The sequence below is a fragment of the Rissa tridactyla genome, chromosome 2, assembly GCF_028500815.1.
Source record: "Rissa tridactyla isolate bRisTri1 chromosome 2, bRisTri1.patW.cur.20221130, whole genome shotgun sequence".
Taxonomy (NCBI): domain Eukaryota; kingdom Metazoa; phylum Chordata; class Aves; order Charadriiformes; family Laridae; genus Rissa; species Rissa tridactyla.
The window spans coordinates 162,460,574-162,473,366 of NC_071467.1; the positions used below are offsets into that span (position 1 = coordinate 162,460,574).

A 12,793-nucleotide genomic window follows, 5' to 3' on the forward strand; every position below is an offset into this window, starting at 1 on the left:
GATATTTATGCACATGGAAATACATTACTTCAAGGAAACAATGTATTTCTGCTTGGGCTTAAGTCGTGTTCTTTCATTCTCATATTGAAAGATGTTTTCTTACCTTATTTTGTAGCTGTGATGGCACAGATGTGTATTTTGGTTTTCTGACAAGTAACACTCATGTTTTTAGTAAAAAAAAAAATCTCAAATGCTCCTCAGAATGCTCTTTGGCATCTGCTGCTTAGTAGATGGAGGAGCAAAGATGCTGAGTTGACAGCCTAAATACAAGAAATATTTTCTGTTCCTTTTTTTTTCCTCCCTTCTAGTACCTGATTCAGGACAGCTAGAGCCCAGTTTTACACCACTGATACTAGGTTGATTAAGTTGATGGTTGGGCATTTCTGAAAATGGGCTAAATTTAAGCAGTTAGTGTAAGTGAGTGGATGTTTTTTGCTTTGCTGTGTTGGGAGGGATGCAAGAGGACGCTTCTGGCAGAGATGTGTAGCCTGACTTTCTGAAGAAATGCAACTTTCACAGCCTTGCAGGTGGGGTTGCAGTACCGGGAGTTTTTAAAACTGTATTTGATAGACTCGGAAGACTGTGTTGCAAAAAGTTTTGACAAAATTGATTGGGTAGGTAGAGGAGGAAGACCGTTTTACTGCTTTGAGGGCAATGTAATATTAACCCAACCTTTCCTGGACATTGGAAAGCGCTTGGAGTTTAAGGAGAAGACAGAAGTCCATGGGAAACTGGCCTTCCTTGCTTTGTCTGTCAGTAAACAACTTGTCACAGGTTAGTTTGAATACCCTGACGTGGTGGCCAGCGTAAGCCCTGTGGGGTAGGATTGGCAGTGAGGACATCCAGGTCTTCTGTGCACCCAGCAGATGGGATTTCCAGTCCCACCCTTTGCAAGGTTGCTCACTTCCAGCTTCCTGCTAGTGAAGTTATGTTGCAATTCCTTGTCCGTACAAGGGACGAAGTAACCTCTCCCATAGGAATAACACTGAAGCAGTGACCCTGAATGCTCATCTCTGGGGGTAACAGTGATGGAGATCTTTGAGCTGAGGCGGATCCTCTCTTTTGGTATCTTCAGTGATGCCATGGGCTCATCAGACATCCTGACAAAAGCATGGTTCGTGCTATTGCTCTCATCTGCATGGTTAATCCTCACGGGTACCTGTGAGATGTGGTGGGAGCTCTCTGGGATGTGGTCGTTGGAGGGTTTGGACCAGCTCTTGGGGGCTGCCAGGTCTTTCTCTTGGGAGGAACAGTGGGAGGAGCTGACAGTCACTCCAGAAAACTTAAAACTTACTCTGTCTGTGTTTGTTAGGGTTTTTTATTATTTTTTTTAGTAGTAGTAGTATTGACCTCCAGCAAACCCTGCTGTACCTCCTTGGGACAGGCAGTGCTGAATCTTATAAGTTCTGGAATATCCTTGCAGGGCACTGGTGGGTTAACCAGAGATGGATCTCCTGAACGATGCTGCCAGGCACATCCAGGGAGGTTTGGAGGTGGAAGAGTGGTGAATTGGGTGGTTTTGCTAGCAAAAGCCCGGCTCTGCCACGGCCTGTTGAAGCCCTGTTTCCCTGTGACATTACAGACGGGGTTTTGTGTCAGCGAGTTCAGGAAACTTTTGTTGTCACTCGGGTTGGAAAAAAGAAAGGGGTGAGGGACATTTCAGAGATTATAGCTTTGGTGGAAAATTCCTGGAGGGCGGTGTGTGGGGGTTTTGTTTTTGTGGTTGGTTTTTTTTTTTAACTTGTCCCTCCCCTCTTTCCCTTCCCCCTCCCCCCCCAAAAAAGATATTTTTTTTTTTCTTCTTTTTTGTGTTGGTGTTTTTCCTACTACAAAATACGCCTGGAAAACTATGCTTTCCCCAGAGGTCCCTTTTAACAAATAAAAAAACTCCAAAACACCAAAGCACCAAAAAAAACCCAACTAGGGGAACACTTTTGTTATGTGTGGGCTTTTTGTTTTGTTTTGGTGGTGTGTGTTGTGTGTGTTTGTCTTTTGGTTCTAGTTAAAGGGGAAAAAAAAAGTTATCTTTTTCTTGAGTGTTTTCTTACCCCTCTGGAAAAACATACCTGTGTTTTTACTGGGTAGGGAAACGTGGAAGGGGAGAAGAATTGCACTTTAATGTACTGTGATGTGAAATTTATTATTTTACTAATTAAATATTTAATATTCATATAGAAATATATATTTATATTTTAGTCTTAATATATATACGCACACATTGCCTAAAGGAAAACGTAGGCGTTTTCATGATGCCTCATGTAGGCATTAGAGCTTCTTTCTGAGCTCTAAAATAAGTGACACCGGATCCTAAGTATTTTCTCCCATTTTTCCCCCCTTATTTCTTTAAAGAGGTGGCTCTGGGTGCACAGCATGCATGAGAAATCTTTTTCTCACACCTTTCACTTTTTTCACAGCTTCAGTCCTGCTACAATCCAGCAGGAGAAGCAGGAAAAGAGGAGGTGATGCTGTATCCGAGCATGAGGATCCAGGGCATATACCTCCCTGGGGAAAGAACCTCGATCTTTGGGTCCAGTCCCCTGTGATTTCATACAGTTTTTGTCATCTTTCACATCTTTGCAGGCTGGCTTGGAGCAGGGGTGGCTGAAGACACAAAATGCAGTAGCCATGCTTGTATTTTTACAGCAATAGCTGGACGTGCCCAATACCTGCCTGTCTTGACTGTATCATGAACATTGCCGCATGCAACAAGTTTTCACATCCTCCGAATGGCTATGCGGTGCCCTGGATCCTGATAGGGCTTTTAGTGCTTGTGGCTGGTATTTTGCAATAAAAATGTTACTAACTGCCGTGGTCTCTTAAAGCAGCAGATGTAAAAGCGTTTAAAAGGAGGAGACTGGTTTCAGATCAAATGGGTCCCTCAGAGGTCTTCGTTACTGCAGAAGTCAGGAATACCGTCTGGGCTCTCAGTGTATCTCTCTCTTTTATCCAGGATAGCTGAATCTGTTGCCTCTTCTAATGGCTTTCTTGCCCTCTCCCTTGGTGTTTCACTGGCTCTAGTTTTGAAAATCAGTTGTGGTTCTTGAGCATCTTTAATGAAGAGGAAGGAAAGGTGGAGATGAACTGTGGCGTATTCCATCACCTGCTGTGTGAGCTGTGAGGGTCCTGAAAGGTTTCTGCCCTGTAGAGCATCATCTTAGGCCTCACAAACTGGATCCAGCCCCCTGGAAAATACGACTGGCCTATGGGTCCCTCTCCAGAGGGCTCCATGGGCAGTAGACGTGAGCTATGAACTGGAGGAGCAGTGGCCACCCATACTCAGCCACTGGCTTTTCTGAGGATCTCTCTCACACGAAGAAACCTGTATTTCCAAGACACAGTGGGCTGGGAGGGACTGTGGTGTGGTCTTTGAATGCTGGATATCCTGTCTTTTGACCCGTTTGGGTTGAAAATTTGCATCGCTGTATTTTTACACTGCGCTTCCAGGGGCGAGGTTGCCTTCCACACTTCAGTTGTGTCTCCTTCTTTTGCAGATGAAGAAGAAGCTCTGAACTCTATTATGAAGGATTTGGCAGCGTTGGGCAAATGTGGGGGGCTGCTGGACAACAACAGGAATAAAAACAGCGTCCACTCCAGCAAACAGGTAAGGCATTGCTCGAGTCCGCCCCAAACTCCAGTTAACCAAAGAGGTGGACGTGATGCTCACCATGCTGGGAGAACAGGGTTTAAATGTTGGAACTGAAGTTAACAAGTGCTGCAGGAGCTCAGCACATCAGAAATAACATAATTTTACTGAGGCACAAGCTTTAGGACCTCTTTCTGAAGAGAAGCTACAGGCATTCCTGTATCACAGAGGAGCAACGGAAGAGCAAAAGAAAAGAGTGATACCCCACATCACTTACAAATGCAGCAATAGTGCCTGAAACTGGTTTTAGATCTCAAATCCCACCCTAAGGCACTTCTTTCTCTCGCTTAGCGCTGAAAGTAGTAGAATTTGTTACAGGCTATGCAGCTTTAAGTTTTGGATTAGTCAAATGTTTTCTATTGACAGCGTTGACGAAATACAGTATTTATCATCTGCATGTTTTACTTCAGATATTTGAAAGACAGACTGCCAACTTTGAGCTGTAGACACCCAGGCTCTTCTGGGAGGAATAATGTCATTCTTATATAAAGTGTTTAAATATTAATTACTGGTGTTTATGCTCCTAAAACCAAACACTTTGGCCCTGTTGTGTGTTCCGAGTTGATTCGGTGAGCAAAAACATTGGCCCTTGAGTGATGTCAGAAATTATTCGCTGACATTGATATAATAGCTACAGTGGATTTAATAGCCTCTTTGCGTATGGAACAAATATTATGCGAGCACAAAAGTTGTGAAGAAAGAATTCACTTGTCAAAACAGCAAGAAAAAAAGAAAGAAGGGGAAAAATAAGGAGAGGATCGTGAAGCTGCTGGAGAAGCACGCAAGCAAATCCACTTGGAATTCCACTTCTAGTGCTATGGCCTAGAATAAGCTTGCAATCAACTTGCTGAATGTCTAGCGAGGAAGAAAACAAATTGTCATTTACTGTCGTCATACATATTTTAATGGCAGTAGTGCTACTAATGAAGAACTCTGGATGCAGGGCTGGGGGGGGGGAAATCCTTCCCCGAATCCCTCTAGACTTCCTAGACACACGCAGATGACAACACGTGCGCACGTAGCATGTCTGTTTTAAAGTGTGTCCTGGCGGTAGCAGCTGTCCCAGTTGAATCACTGGATTTGTGTTCAGCTCATGCTGAAATAAGTCCAAGATGTTTACAAAACTGACCGGAGAAATTCAGAGCTGGCTCTCTGCAGCTGCAGGCAAGACAGACAATCCAGCGCAGTTTTGGATGGCTCAGAGGGCAGCATTTTCTGCAAGTTGATGGGTGGGGACCATACCAAGGCAGCTCGGGTTGCTTTCAGGATAGCAAAGCTTTTTAGATGTCCCTTAAATAACACATGTCTTTTTCTCGCAATGGGGGAAAATCCCTGCTGTCATTTTAGCAAACTTTTGCTGTAAGAGCTGCAGATGCGCAGTTAACCAGCTAGTTAGTTGAAAACAAGAAAAGTAGTTTTCATGGGCAGAATTCTTACGTACAAAAGTTTCATAAAACTGAAGTCTTGCAATCAAATTTGTATCCACAGCCCATCCACTCTGTAGCTTCACTTATAAAATCACCATTAGAGTTATGTTGTGCTCTACTGTTAGCTTTAGCATTGTTGGCTGCTGCTTGCGTTTAATATCATTATAGTAGGAGTCAAACTCTTGTTCCCAATTACAACACTGATGCCTGGAAAAACATTGCCTCCTTTATGATTTTTCTATTTATCCATAAGCGGACCAGCCGTAGCTGTGTGCTCATTGTTACTCAGAGCTTGCTGGTGGAGGAGGTGCCCATAGTCAGCATCCCGCTTTCCTTGTACATCCGGGGCTGAGGATTCAGACCAGCAGGCCCCACGAGATGAAGGGCGTTGGAGTATGTCGAATTGTTGCTTCACTAAATTGGACTAGCTGGAACAAGTCTGGCTCACGGGACGACGGGAGTCTAGTCTGTGAGGTGGGGAGTGGCCAAAGTAGGTGGAATTAGTGGGGACTTGGTTCACGTTTGCAGCTCAGAAACTCTTAATTGACTTGTTTGGGTCACTTTTAGGTTTTTTTTTTCCCCTTGTTTTTTAGCACGCAAATTGATTGCGGGGTGGGGAAGATTGCTTTGGAAATGCTGTTGTCATGCCTGTGATTTGTTGTTCCTTTGGTACTCGGTGTTCTCCCCCCCCTTTTTCTTTTCTTTTTGATTTTTTCTTGTGATCAGGTTGGCTGGTTGGGCTGAAGAATGCACTGCACAGTCTCCCTTCTTGGAGAGGGAGACTGAGGCATGGGGCATTTGGATGCTAAATTTTCCTCTTGGGAATCTGATTGTCGGTGCCTCTTATGACGGCCTGCAGCAACGTGCCCCCATTGAAATACTTGGTTCTGGATGTTCAGTTGTTAGATTAAAAAATAAAATATTAAAATCTGGTTTTTTTCTGTGGAAAAATGCTTTTCTGAGGCATGGGAATCCTTTAGTCAGTGTTCCAAATTTCCACTGAAAAACACTTAAACAAGAATGTGTTGACTAACTAGCCTGTCCCTTTGTGGCTTGCAGCAGTTTTTTTTGGTTCACAAAGAAACACAACCAAAGCGCTATCTCATCCCCGTCTCCTGGAGGGGTTCCTTAGTGCTCTCTTGACAAAAGTTGAAATTTGGAGCCTGCCAGATAGTATTCCTGGTAGGCCTGGGCCACACAAGAAAGCAGTCTGTGGTGGTGTGTGCTACACAATATTTCTTCCCCAAAATAACGTCAGTTTTGCTTCGGATCATCTTATGAAATGAACATCCTTTGGCAAATTGTGTGTGTGTGGAATCTTTTTTTTTTTTTTGTTTACTTTCCTTGCAAGTGAGTTTAGGACTGAGGCTGAGTCTCTGGATGTCCAATGCCTCATGGCAGAACAAGCTGGAAATGGGAACAGCTGTACTTGATGCATGGTGTGGGTGAGTTTCCTCCCTGAGATGGCCCAGGCAGCTCGCAGCAGATATGATGGCTGAGCTTGAATCTCCCGAGTCCTGGTCAGGTGTCAGCCGCTGAGTTCTGCTGCCTTTCTGCCTTGTGAAAAAAACAGGGCAGAGGGACGGAGATGGGACACCCTTTTCCTTCTGCATGTGAGTCACCATCTTGAAAAGGGAGCCATTCTTTGGGAACAGAGGGATCATCCTGACGTTATTCCTAGTGCATCCTCTGCACTATTATTCCTCCATTATTCCCTTTATCACTCCATTATTCCTCATGCATCCTCTGCCATGGATGGAAGGAGCCCTTTCAGGCCTTCTCCTGGACTGGACAGACAAAGGAGTTTGTTTATAGCAGTGGCTCTGAAGAGGGGAAGGAGGAAACAGCAGAATAAAGATCTGCATTGCGATCACTAAGGAAAAGGATGAGTGGGATAAGAAGGGAAACCGCAAAGAATTAGAAATCCCAAACAAAACTGTGGAGGAGAAAGGAGCAATTACATTAATATTTATTTTGTGTCTGTCTATTTATGTGCACATCCATTTATTTATATAAATAGCGCTTGGCAACTCACAACATGAAGTTGGTTGTCGGTTGCTGTGTTTCAGTCTAATGACAAGGCATTGGCATGGGCCTCTTATTGCAGCCGATGACAGCTAGCAACTCCTCTGTCACATTAATTTTGATTGCGAGTTCTCCCATGGCAATAAAGTCCAATATTTGTGAGAATGTTTTCCCATGCACAGCAAATGTCAGACTGACCCAAAAGTTATTCTTTTAGTGAATTACCTCCGGATTCTCTTTTGGCAAGTTGGATGCGGGACAAGGCTTGCTCATAACTAGAATAAAATACAGATTATGTTCTAGGGCTCTCTGTTTGTAGGTCTTAAAGCCAAACTCCTTTTAGGCTAATTGATCTCCTCTGTTTTACCGTTGGGGACTATGATGGGGGTCCATAAATATCACCTGGAAGACGGGAGTCTCTATGAGGAGATCTTTTGAGGTTGCCCCACCGGGGGGGCAGGAGCAAGGGACCCAGAGGGAAGTGGCACTGGCTGGGGAAGCCTTGGCTGGAGATGGCAAAGGCGGTGGAGTCCCAGGGTTTTGGGGAAGAGGCTTTCCCTTGTCTGTGTGTGGAGCTGACTTGGACCAAGGAGAAATCCAGCTGGAAAAAAGCCATTCCCTGCCAGGTAGGTGGCTTTGGATAAACATTTTGAAGCCTGTGATTTCTGCTGCTGTGTAAACCAAAAATATCTATAACAGGGAGCAGTGAACCCTCTAGGCATCATCTTTCCGCTGGCCTCTGAGCTGCTCACGTGGTGGGCTTGTTTTTTCAGAGGAAAAGAGCTGCAAGGATCCAGGGGGACCAGGATATCTTGTAGCTTCCACCCCCTTGAGAGGAGAAGGGGGCAATCCCAGACAAACCCCTTTCTGTCTGATTGCTGAATAACCCGAAGCGCGTGGGGGTTCTGTGCAGATAATTCCTAATGACGCGGATTAGTCATCTCCTATTGCGGTTTGGGGACGCGGTCCAGCTGTCTGGCTTGTAACGAACATCCCGTTGCTAAAAGCAGGGGCGAGCGCAGGACTAATGCAAACAATGTGCATTAGTCGGGGAGGTGCAAAGTCCCCTCAGCCTGGCCCTGTGGCGCTGATTTCTCTTGGCCGAAGCCAGAAGTTGAGGAGAAATCCCACCGCTTCGTGGCTTTGTACAAAGGAGTAACTAGAGCCCTAATGCTTGAACGCTGCACCGCTCAGTGGGGTTTTCTCATTGCTTCCTAATCCAACAAGTAGAAAAGGAGAGAAGTGAAAATAATCCCTTGGTTTACCCTCCAGCATGGAGAAGTGGGTCTCCTTCCTTGCCCCTGTTTTACCCAGGGGGGAGACTGAGGCAAAGTAAGTGCCCGAGGTCTCGTGGGTGGGTAAGAGTGAAGCTGAAATGATCCCCCCTTGGTGCAGCGCTGAAGGGAAGACAAGGCCCCTTGTCATGATTTTTTTTTTCCTGCTTTTCTTGACCTCATAATGGTTAATGCTGGAGTCAGAGGCTGTGTCCCAGCTGGTTTGTGAGGCAACCATGGATTTGGGTGGAAGAAGTGATCCAAAGGCTCTTGTCCCTGTGGTATCTCAGCATGGGCAAAGCTGTCCTCTGGTTAGGTTTGACAAGAGCAGCTTTAAAAGCAAGCCGCAGAGGCGGGCTCCGAGCAGAACACTGCTTCTGGTGGCAGCTGTGTTTGGGAGGAGGAGAGGACATGGTGGGGGGAGCTTTTGAACTTGGTGCTGGTCCCAGATTTTGCAGGGTGGCAGTTTTAGGTGCTTTGGCTCTCGGTGCCACAGGCAGACATGGAGGTACAGGGCTGTGTCCTCTACCGGCTCCCTGCCTGCAGTTGGCGGCATTGGGGCGATGCAGCGAGGGTGTCCCTGTGCCATCAGACACCCTTTTCCATGGCCATGGCATTGCCCAGCTTGGACCCATACCCCGATCTGATCGACCCTCTGGGTGTTCAGCAGCTGAGGGTGCTCAGCACCTTCTGTTCCTCCAAAGCCACTTCCATTTTAGGCCTAACAGCATGTTTTCTTGCTCTCCGTGTGTGCTTTTATTACAAACAGCACTCAGCTCTTCAGGGATCTCTGTGTAAGATCATGATTCACCTCCTTTGGAAACACTTTTTCCATTTTTTTTCCAAAATTTTCCTTAATCTAAACCAGTGCTCAGGGCTGCTTGCTCCAGCTTCCAGGGGCTGAGCTTGGCCAGGCCTGCTGGGGTACATGGTCGTCTGTCCCCATTCCTCCCCCTCCCCACCCCAGTTCCCGTCAGCGCTTCCTCTAAAGCTCGGCAGTTGTGGTCTTTTTGTGAAATTACAAGTTTTGAGGAAGGAGCTAAAAATACCTCAAGGAAAGCCTGGAAAGATGGTGATGGGTTTGTGGCCACTGCGGTGGCTTTGCTTTTTCCTTTCCGAGGCGGATGGCAAGAAAGAGTAAAATAGCATTTGTTAGCGGGGCTAGAGGAAATGCCGGTACAAGTATCTCGGAGAAGAAATTATTCCAGAAACGAAGGGAATTACTGTGGTATTTCCTGTCAGGGTTGTTGCTTATTTTGTTTGTGTCACAGCAGGGCCTACAGGCGCCAGCCAAGAGACGTGGGCTCCTCTGTGCCCCATGTCGTACGGAAATGCACGTGGAGAGGGAAAGCTGCTCAGTACATACAACCTAGGAGAGCAAACATCTAAATTTTGTGCTTGGCTCTGCCGCTCTGCTTTATAGAATGAATCATAGAATGGTTTGGGTTGGAAGGACCTTTAAAGATCATCTAGTCCAACCCATCTGCCCTGGGCAGGGACACCTTTCACTAGACCAGGCTGCTCAAAGCCCCATCCAGTCTGACATTGAACGCTTCCAGGGATGGGGCATCCACAGCTTCTCTGGGCAACCTGTGCCAGTATCTCGCCAATCTCAAAATAAAAAATAAAAAATTTCCTCCTTATATCCAACCTAAATCTAGCCTTTTGCAGTGTAAAACTGTTGCCCCTTGTTTTGTCACTACAGAACAAGCAGCAGGAGGAGGGAGGTGATTGTCCCCCTGTACTCAGCACTGGTGAGGCCACACCTTGAGCATTGTGTCCAGTTCTGGGCACCTCAATACGAGAGTGATCTCGAGGTGCTGGAGAGAGAGCAGAGGAGGGCAACGAAGCTGGTGAAGGGCCTGGAGAGTAAATCTGATGAGGAGCGACTGAAGGAGCTGGGACTGTTTAGTTTGAGGAAGAGGAGGCTGAGGGGTGACCTCCTCACTCTCTACAACTACTTGAAAGGACATGGTAGAGAGGTTGGTGCTGGTCTCTTCTCACAGGTAATTCGCGATAGAACAAGAGGGAATGGGTTCAAGCTGCAGCAGGGTAGGTTTAGGCTGGACATTAGGAAAAAATTCTTCACAGAAAGAGTGGTCAGACACTGGAATAGGCTGCCCAGGGAGGTGGTGGAGTCGCCATCCCTGGATGTGTTTAAGAGTCATTTAGATGTGGTGTTGGGGGATGTGGTGTAGGGGAGAACTTTGTAGAGTGGGGTAATGGTTGGACTCGATCCCAAGGGTCTTTTCCAACCTAAATGATTCTACGACATGGTAAAAAGCCTCTCTCCATCTTATAAAGCCCCCTTTTATGTGTTGAAAGGCTGCAATAAGGTCTCCCCAGAACCTTCTCTTTCCCAAGCTGGGCTTTTTCTTCACATCCTGAGGCAAAGCACCTTGTGCCTTTGTGCCTCAGTTTCCCCTGCTTGCTCCATTATCTGCCTCAGCTTTCACAGTGATACCGTTGCTGAAACCCTCTGCTAGAACTCAGTGTTTAAGGCTGGTGTCTTGTGTCATGGCCTTACTCCTCTCCTCTACCGTATTTAACACATCCCTTCTTGGATGTCTCAGCTTGTTCTCCGACACCAACTAACGACCTCTTAATTGTGGGGAGAGCACGGCTGCCATTAACTTCATTTGACATCTGATGGCAGGGAGGGTGAATATCATGGCTTGGATTGTGCAAGGAGGAGTTGCTGTTGTCTTCATTCCTCACAAAATTGCAGAAGTGAGTAGGACCCAGCAGCCGCCACCACCTGCACCTCTTCTGTGACCTGTCCTCAAGCATTTGCGTGTTGTGTTGAGGTCCTTACGGAGAAGATGCTGATCCTGCCTTCCCTTCCATCGAGCATTTGAGACGCTGGGTGCAGACTCGCGTGAGACTTTGCTCCAGCACTTGGCGGTGCCCCAAGACTCGCTGTGTAATCTCAAACCAGTTGCTCCGAACCAGATTTCCATGGGTGTAAAAAATCACAGCCTGCTCTGGCACTTAGGAAGTGCTTTGCATCCCCCTGGGACTTCCTAGTGCTTTGGGCACGGCCCTTCTTTTTCCCTTTCTTTTTTATATTTTTTTTTCTTAAAAAAAATTTGTTGCTGATAGCAGTGAGGAATTCAGCTTTAGCTGTGGGTTAAAAACACGAGCAAACCAGGGGAAGACTGCAAAATAAAACTGCAAACAACTTCTTGAACTATAGATAAATATATATTTATCCCTCTTCTAAACGCTTGCGAGCTTAAGGTCTCGGTTTCTTTAAGGGAGGCGAAAGGTTAGTGTGGTTTATATCAGGGGAAAAAAATAATATCTAATTAAGAAATGAAGGGGGTTTTCATTCTCCTGTTGCAGCCGGTGTGTTTGTTTGCTGTGCTCAGACGCAGAGCGGAGCAATGTGGGGCAGCTGGCTCGCTTCTCTTGGCTTCGAGCCACAGCACATCAGCCCTGTTATTGATGTAGAAGAAAAGGATGCAGCAGGGTTGTGGCTCCCCCCGCACATTCCCCCCCCCCCCCGCCCCCCCATTTTCTTCTCTCTCTGGAGCTTTATACAAGTGTTTTGACATTTTCCAGCCACAAGCTGTTCTTCAAACCTTATTTGTCTGCGAAAGTTGTGTTGCTCAGCACAAACAGGCAACGTGTGCTACGGCCCGGCTCGGTGCAGCGTTTGGGTCTGCGCTGAAAGTGAAACCCGTGTTTTGAGAGGTTTCCTGCACCAGGGCCGGAGCTGCGTGAGCTTTTCCCTTTACACGTCCTGCTCCTTTGTAAGGAGAAACCTTGAAAGTTCCTTGCCCTGATTTCTTTCTCTTACTCTAGAGAAGGGCTTTGCGGAGCTACATGGCGGTGAACCCACACCGGCTGATTTTAATACCAGCATCCAGGAGGGATGAACCAGCCAAACCCTGTTCAGAGAGACACATGAAACTAAAACTGGCATAAAAGAGCCCATATCTTTTCTTTTTTTTTTCTTTTCCAACAGACATAACCCAAGGTGGCTATCCCACCTGTATTTGCCTGTGTCTCTAGATTGATTTGGACCTTCAACACTACATTGGTTATGGTCATCTCCTTCTGACTTTTGGACTGGTTTACAGTTAGTTTGGTATTTTTACAGGTTGAGTCTGGTTCTAGGAGTGAACCTGGAGTTTGTCCAAATGTTGTGGGTCTGGAGAACTGGCTGTAGCCACTGAGGTGATGTAAATGCCTGTTTAGCACAGGCGTGTAATGCTGCTGGAGTGCCCCATTTGGTGACTGTCCCAGCGCTGGTTCTTCCCAGCCTTTCTAGAAACACAGAAAATGCCACGAGCACAGATAAAAAGGATGCGCTTCAGATGATCCAACATGTTTACCCTGAATCTGCTGGGTTTTTTTAAGCTTTTCAACTGAATCGCCTCCAGCCTTGACTTCCTGAACTTCAGTGGGTGTTTGCAGAA

General features: G+C 46.4%; 1 protein-coding gene across 1 annotated transcript in view; it reads left to right on the plus strand.

Moving 5' to 3' along the window:
* Nucleotides 1-12,793, plus strand: part of LOC128905604 (mitogen-activated protein kinase kinase kinase 3-like) — an 86,108-nt gene that overhangs the window by 36,733 nt on the left and 36,582 nt on the right. Inside the window, exon 3 of the mRNA XM_054191893.1 lies at nucleotides 3,492-3,601. Coding sequence (XP_054047868.1) covers nucleotides 3,492-3,601 — 110 coding nt within the window. The remainder of the gene's footprint in view (nucleotides 1-3,491; nucleotides 3,602-12,793) is intronic.